The 7166-nt window shown below is 58.8% G+C and overlaps 1 protein-coding gene across 2 annotated transcripts in view; it reads right to left on the bottom strand.

Moving 5' to 3' along the window:
* Positions 1 to 2648: 2648 nt before the first annotated feature.
* The window catches only part of PITX2 (paired like homeodomain 2), a 9738-nt gene continuing 5220 nt past the window's right edge, over positions 2649 to 7166 (bottom strand). Inside the window, exons 1-3 of one of the 2 annotated variants that reach the window (XM_026050876.1) lie at positions 6566 to 6851; positions 5243 to 5448; positions 2649 to 3915 (exon numbers count right to left, since the gene is read on the bottom strand). In XM_026050876.1, coding sequence (XP_025906661.1) covers positions 3352 to 3915; positions 5243 to 5448; positions 6566 to 6797 — 1002 coding nt within the window. In that variant the 5' untranslated portion in view covers positions 6798 to 6851 and the 3' untranslated portion in view covers positions 2649 to 3351. Of the gene's footprint in view, positions 3916 to 5242; positions 5449 to 6565; positions 6852 to 7166 lie in introns of those variants that run through there. The other variant, XM_026050877.1, reaches the window with a different exon arrangement.

Below are 7166 nucleotides of genomic sequence, written 5' to 3'. Positions count from 1 at the left end.
TTCTTTAGGAAGTTGCTTCCCTCCWAAAATGCAAATGAATCTCTTTAATACGAAAAAAAAGAGCCGTTTTTATTTGCACAAGTGGAAATGCAGAGGTACGCAAAGGCACGCGCACGTATCTGTGCATGCATGCTCAGCCCTGCGCAGGGCACCGCGCGGCGGGCAGGCACCGCCATGCGCTCCCGAGGGCGCGCAGCAAGGCACCCACGCGAGCCGCGCGGCCCGCGCGACCTTTGGAAGGCGCCGCAACGGCCGCGCGCGCGCAGCGCCACCGCTCGAAGTGCGCCAAGGAGGCGGCCGCGAACAAAAGGGCCGCGCGGCCCCGCGCCGCGCACCCCGCCCGCGCCCCCGCGCCCCACTTACGCTGCGCGCCGCCGCGGAGGGGCCGCGCCGCCCGCGCTGTGGATTCCGATGTGGATTGGGAAGCAGACGGCGCTGGCCGCTCGCACGCCCGGCGCAGCGGGCGGCCCTGTGGGGGGCCGGGGGGAGGCAGCCCTGGTGTATAACCACCCCCCACCTCGGCGTCCCGCCACCTCTAGCTCGCAAATCCCCCGTTTCGTTGTGTTTTCTTTTTCTTTCCCTCTCCACGGCCTCCATTGTTCCAGGTTCAAACTGCCACCGCCGATAAGCGAAGGAAAAGTCCCCGAAAAAGAAAAGAAAAAAAAAAAAACCCACGAGCCAGGATTTTGATTTACGACCTAATCAAAACATTATATCTTTGGTCAAGTGGCGCAGAAAAATGATGACCCTCAAGGCTTCAGCTAGGGGGAGAAAAAGAAATTCAGATTACACTCGGGAGTGATTTATGTCCTCTCTGAGCGGTCACGTTGATTTTTCATCGTTTGAGCCATTACACAGTAGAGTGGAAAACTCTGATCCAGTATTTTTGGTCCGGAAACGGCATATATATTATTCCAAACGTATATATATGTTACATATATATGCTCTCTCCACGCACACGTCTTCTAAATATATAGAGAGACGTTTTATAAATTCGAGAGGACTATAAATAACCATTGCCACCGAGGAGAAACGGGAGACGCCGCGAGCAGAGGCCGGGGCCGCGGGCGACGTGTCCCGAGGCTGTGCGCGCAGGGGGCTCGGGAGAGGCGCGCCCCGCTCCCCGCCCCCCGGCCTGCCCGAGCCCCCCAGCCCGCGCGGAGGGGAGGGGGGGGACATGCGGGCGCGCTCCGCTCGCACTCACCCGCCGGCGGTGTCGACACGGGCGCAGAAAATCCGTGGGAGCCGCCGCCGGGAGCGGGGGGCCGCCCGCGCCGCACCTCAGCCGGGAGCCCGGCCGCAACAAAAGTATCGGAAGGAGAAAAAAAAAAAGGGGGGGGGGGAAAAAAAAAGAAAGAAAACTTTAAAATGAGAAAACAAAGATATGAAAAAAAATATATGAAAAGAAACGAAAAAATAGGGTCTTGGGGCCTGCCCTTCCGTCGACGGGAGCGCGGGCTGGGGGAAGAGGCTTCCCGTACAGGAGCTCGGGCAGTGGCTGACCCGCACGGCGCGGGCCGCCCGTCCCGCCGGGGCTACCCCCTTGCGCAGGACCCGGCGGGGCGGCCCGCAGAGCGGCTGCAGCCCCCGCGGCCACGGGGCTCCCGCTTCCTTCCCCGCCTCCCCCACCCGCCCCCGCCTGCCCWGCCGGGGACGGCGCCCGGGCACCCCCGGCTGCGCCGCCGGGGCCGCCGCTCCCGGGGGACCCCGCGGGCGCGGGGGCGGAGGGAGCCGCGGGCGCGCAGGCGGCCGCCCCCTGGACAAAGGCGCGCGCGGGGTCGCCACTGCTCGCCGCGCTCAAGGGCCGCCGGCCCGCGCAGCCCGCGCGGCCCCCCGCGCCTTCCGCGCCGCGCTTTGTGCCGCGGCCCTGATGCCACCCGATGGGAGGGCCGAGCGGCAATTCATCTTGATTTGCTCCATCGTGCCGGCAGCGCGAGCCATAATCCCGGATAATTTCACGAACAAGCAGGTTTAGAATTAATGGGTCAATATTATTTAAAACAAAACACGCGAGAGCACGACCTTTCCCTTCAACTGCGTGTCGCGGCGCGGCGCGCCAGGAAACTTGGGGCTAACCTCTCACCCTCGGCGCTCCGAGGGGTTGCGCTTATTTGGGCTGCTCTTTGTTTCTGCTAATGGCCGAGCGGGGATTTAGAAATAGAAATGTAATAGTACGTGAAGGAGCTCCCAGCTTTGGGAAAAGGTGGTTTCGGGGGCGGCCAAGAGAACGGATTATTTTGAACCGGAGCGGTTTGTTTGCAAACTGCTTTTCTTTTCTCTCTCTCTCTCTCTCTTCTTTAATGTAATAAAAACTTCCTTCACAGCGGGAGCAATTTTGGCTCGTCATTCTTGGGGCCAATAATGTCAAATAATCCATTTTTCTCGGAGCTGTGCAGGGGAATAGTAGAATCTTGTCTATTTTGCAAAAACACAGCGGCAGCATTTCCAAGCTTCGCGTTAAATTAGCATGTAACTTTAGTGTGAGGGATTTCTTTACGTGAAAATAGTGGCATGTATTTGTCTTGCAATAAAAAGTCCTGCCTTGTGTTCCCAGCGAACGTGATCTAGGCTCGGCTATCAGTCAGTTGCTGCAGGCTCGTTACCGCTGCGCAGTTGGGCTCATTAAATAAAAATCCAGACAAAACTGTATGCTGTATATTTTACTCCCATGAAATAAAACACATTTTTTTCATGTTTGCTGAAAAGTAAAACAATAATATCGTACGAAATGTTATACACAGGGCATGTTTTACATTGCAGTATCAGAAACATCATTGCATCCACCAGAGGTACTATTCTAAAACTGATATTCACACATTTTTTTAATAATTATATGTTAGAAACATACAGTGTCGCATTTAGTATATACATTCCCTTGCTCGCAAGCGAAAAAATCCTAATCGCTTCTGTGTAACATGCTTTATTTTAAAGCCTAACCTTTTAAAAACACTGTTGTGATATTACTAACAACTGCTTTTATAAAATTAATTTGACATTTCGATATATATACATCCTTTCAGTCATTTTATGTTAACAATGCTAAACTTAAAAAATAACAAGCTTATAGTAACATTAAAATGTCATATCATATCCAGTCAAACATTTGTCCATATATATATATATAATATATATATGTCCTTGTAACTATTGAAATACTCTTAGTGAAAGGTCTCCGGATCTGTAGGAGGTCCTTTGAAAACAAAGGAACTATCTTATTTTAGTGGTTTCCTTCTCTGTTTCTCTGCCTCTTCCTCCTCGCTCTTTCCCTCTAGTGCTCCTGACTGTGCAGCGCGGGTGTGAGTCCGTGCGGGAGCGGGAAGGGCTTCCCGGGCAGTGCTTCGCGCTCGCCCCTCACACGGGCCTGTCCACCGCGTACTGGCAAGCGCTCAGGTTGGAAGCGGGGTTCTGCACGCTGGCATAGCCAAAACTGGAGTGCTGCTTGGCTTTAAGTCTCAGACTTGCCAAGCTGGAGTTGCATGTGTCCCTATATACGTAAGGAGGTGTTGGAGGAGCATAGGGACAGGCTGGCGTCGGCACCGCAGAATTCAGGGAGGGATTGCTCAAGTTGTTCAAGTTATTCAGGCTGTTGAGGCTGGAGCCGGGGACCCCTGTGACCGCGGAGGGCACCATGCTTGAAGACATACTCATGGAGGAGATGGAGTTTGGAGGGGAGAACATGCTCTGAGAAGACAAGGGATTGACATTCATGGAGTTGAAGAAAGGGAAGCTTTTGGTGGAGAGGGAAGCAGAGGTCAGGCCTTTGGCTGCCCAGTTGTTGTAAGAGTAGCCGGGGTACATGTCATCGTAGGGCTGCATGAGACCGTTAAACTGCGGGCCGAAGCCGTTTTTGCAAAGCTCGGCTTGCTGGTTCCTCTCTCGCTTTCTCCATTTGGCTCTGCGGTTCTTGAACCAAACCTTTAAAAACGGGGGGGGGGGGGGGGGGGGAGACGCGCGTTAGTCACCGAGTAGCCCCAGCCACAGCCTTCGGGCCCGCGTCCCGCCGGGCGCCGCGGCCGGGACCTACGCGGGGCAGCGCGGGCCCCGCCGCCTCCCGCGGGGCAGCCGCTGGCGCCGCGGGGGCTTTCGCGACCCGCGTCTACGCGGCCCCCCCTGTCTCTCAGGCCGCTTGCGCAGCTCTAACCCCTACACCGAGGGCGACGCTTCCGCCTTTCTTTCTTTTTGCTTTTCTCTTCCCTCCTTCCTTGGCTTCCTCCAAACTGGAGCCGTCCAGGAAAAATGGGGAGTGCAAAACCGAGGGCAAAACGCCTGGAAATCCGCAGGATTTAAAGGCATTGATTCCTGCTACGGCGAGGGAGGGAGGAAGCCAGCAGCTGATAGAGTCGCAGCCTCAGTTTGTTAAAGCCATAAGTTGTCCTTGCGCGAAAGCTTCCAGAGTCGAAAGGCACCGCTAATCAAAGCTGCTCGACTGCTCCTCGGGGAGGGGGTCGCCTCCCCGCGGCGCGCTAGGGACCCTCCCCGCAGACAAAGGGGGAAGGCGCCCTCTCCAATCCACATCCGCGCGGCAGCCGCCGCCAGCGCCGCGCTCCTCGCCTTGCAGCTGCCCGGCGCTGCTCCCGCGAGCCCCAGCCGTGGCGGGAGGCCGAGCGGCCCCAGGAGGAGCCGCAGCCCCCGGCCCGGCCCAAACCGCCGGCCCCGGGGAGAGCCSCTGCCGCTCGGAGCCCCGTTCCCGCTCGCTGCACGGCCCGGGCGTCCCGAGTGTCCTCGCCCCACTCTCGCCCTGGGGCACAAATAGCGCCGGGCCCKGCGCCCCCTCCCCGCTTCTAAGCGAGAGAAGGGGGCTCAGGCCCTGCTGGTGCCATAAATCTCGGAGGGGAAATGGCGGGGAGCGCGCCCGCCGCACTGGGGAAGCGAAGGAAGGAAAATGCAAGGAAGGGCACGTTGCGAGTGCCGCCAAGTTAAGTAAAAGGCCGTGTGTGTTTTACATCTTTTTCTCATTAGAAGCGGCRCAGGTTGCAGCCTGTTCCAAGTCGCCCTCCTCGTTCATGTTTTCGTTAGCGTTTCGCTCAGCACGGGCAGGACACTCGGCGCGGTGAGGGCGAGCCGTGCGCTGAGCCCACCCCGGGGAGCGAGCGCGCCCGCTCGGCCGCGCTCCGCCGRCGCCGTCCTGCGCGGCGGCCCCGGCTCGCGGCACAAACCGAAATCGAAAGCAGCTGCAAACGCGGCGGCGCCCGCGCTGCCCGCCCCAGCCCGGCCCGCAGCCGCGGGCAGCGGCGCGCCTTACCCTAACCCTGGCCTCCGTGAGGTTGGTCCAGACGGCTATCTCCTCCCGGGTGGACATGTCCGGGTAGCGATTCCGCTGGAAAGTGGCCTCTAGCTCCTGCAGCTGCTGGCTCGTGAAGTGAGTGCGCTGCCGCCGCTGCCTCTTCTTCTTGGAGGGGTCCTCGGACCCGGCATCCTCGTTCTTGCTCTGCTGGCTTTTCTCTTTCTCTGCGAGGGAAGAGAAGAAAGAAAACGAGAGAAAAAAATCACGGGCTCCTCAGGCTGCAGCGTCTTTGCTGCAGAGAGGCTGCGCCGCGCCCCGGGGTAATGATTAACCGTGCAGCCTGTGCGCACGGCCCTGCGCCTGCCGCGCTGCCCACGCGGGCCGGACTCGTGGGGTGCTGCGGGAGCGAGGGCGCGGGGACGGCCGAGCCGCTTCCTCTGCGCGGGACGTGCCCTGCCAAGRGCGGCCACCCGCCTAGCCCGAGGCAAGCGCTGCCCCCGCGAGCAAGGCGAGTACGCGCTGTGCCTCCCGCCCATACACAGATAGCCACTATATAGACACAGGATGTAGATAGGGGGTACGGAGAGAGAGACGTTATTCACCTACCGACATCTAGGTTATTCGTCTATCCCATATATAATATGCATATATAATAAGTCTATCGATGTATATGTTATTGCTCTCATATATATGCAATTCTCCTATTGATATCTATGTTACTCGTCTGTCCCATATATATATTTCAACAATCGATGTGTATGTTATTCTTATGTCCTATATATATGCAATTCACCTATCGAAATCTATATTACTCGTCTGTCTCATATATATATAATTTGCCTACCGATATATGTTATTTGTCTCTATCGAACACACTGTTCAYGTACCGATATTTGTTATTCCCCACATACGTATTATTCGCCTAACGATACGTAAGTTATTCGTCTATTCCASCTATAATTATCCGCTTACCTACATATATTACTCTGCAATGAAGAGACATATTATTCTCCCGAAAACGTACACGTTATTCTTTCCTACACATGTTATTCGTCCGTGTATACACTCGTTCTTCGCCCGTCTCTACACGCGTTATTGATCCATCTCTACACACGTTATTCGCCCGTGGCCCTGCACATTATTCGCCCGTGTCCTGCACGCTACTCGCCGGCCGTGGGCAGCCGACCCCTGTCTCTCCGGGTACACGGAGCCCCCTCGGCGCCGGCCCGCGGAGCCGGGCGGATCAGCGGGGCCAGGGGAACCTCCCGAGGTCGCGGGCGGCGAAGGCCGGGGCGCGGGGCTCCCGGGCGGGTCTGAGAGGGGCGGCCGGCCCGCGCTTACCTGCGGCCTCGGGGCTGGAGGTGTCCGAGATGGTGTGCACCTCCAGCCGGTGCTTGGCGGCCTCCAGGGAGGAGCGAGCCTGCCCCGGCGCCAGCGCCGTAGCCATGGCCAGCGCGGACTGCTGCTGGTGGTGGCAAGATGATGAAGAGGAGGAGGAGGAAGGTGAGGAGGAGCACAGCTTACTCCCGGCTCCCAGGCGCTCCAGGCTTAGCGGCTCTTTCATGCAGTTCATCGGCAAAAGGACGCCACAGTCTACGCGCCCGGGGGGCTGACAGGAGAGCGTGTGCGTGTGTCTGGAGGGGCCGGTACGTGTAGGTGCAGAGGCGCTCCCGGGGGGGCGGCGCGGCGACGAGCGTCCCCCCGCTCACCGCTGCCGCGCGGGGGGCCGCAGGCGACGGCGACAAGAGGCGRGCGAGCGGGTGCCGTCCCGCGGCGGCGCGGCCCGGGGGTAAGCTCGGCGGCGGCGCTCCGCGGCGCGCTGCTCTCCGCTGCCCGCGCATGGACCCGCGCCGCGGCCAGCCGGGCACCGCCTCAGCTCCGCCGCTTCCCTCTTGGCCTAACATCTTAAACCGGGGCGGGCTGCCCCGGCCGTGATGTCACC

This window comes from Nothoprocta perdicaria, unplaced genomic scaffold, assembly GCF_003342845.1.
Source record: "Nothoprocta perdicaria isolate Ctin4 unplaced genomic scaffold, notPer1 scaffold_71, whole genome shotgun sequence".
NCBI lineage: Eukaryota > Metazoa > Chordata > Aves > Tinamiformes > Tinamidae > Nothoprocta > Nothoprocta perdicaria.
Note: the sequence above shows the minus strand (reverse complement) of the source record. Positions and strands in the feature narration are given on the sequence as shown.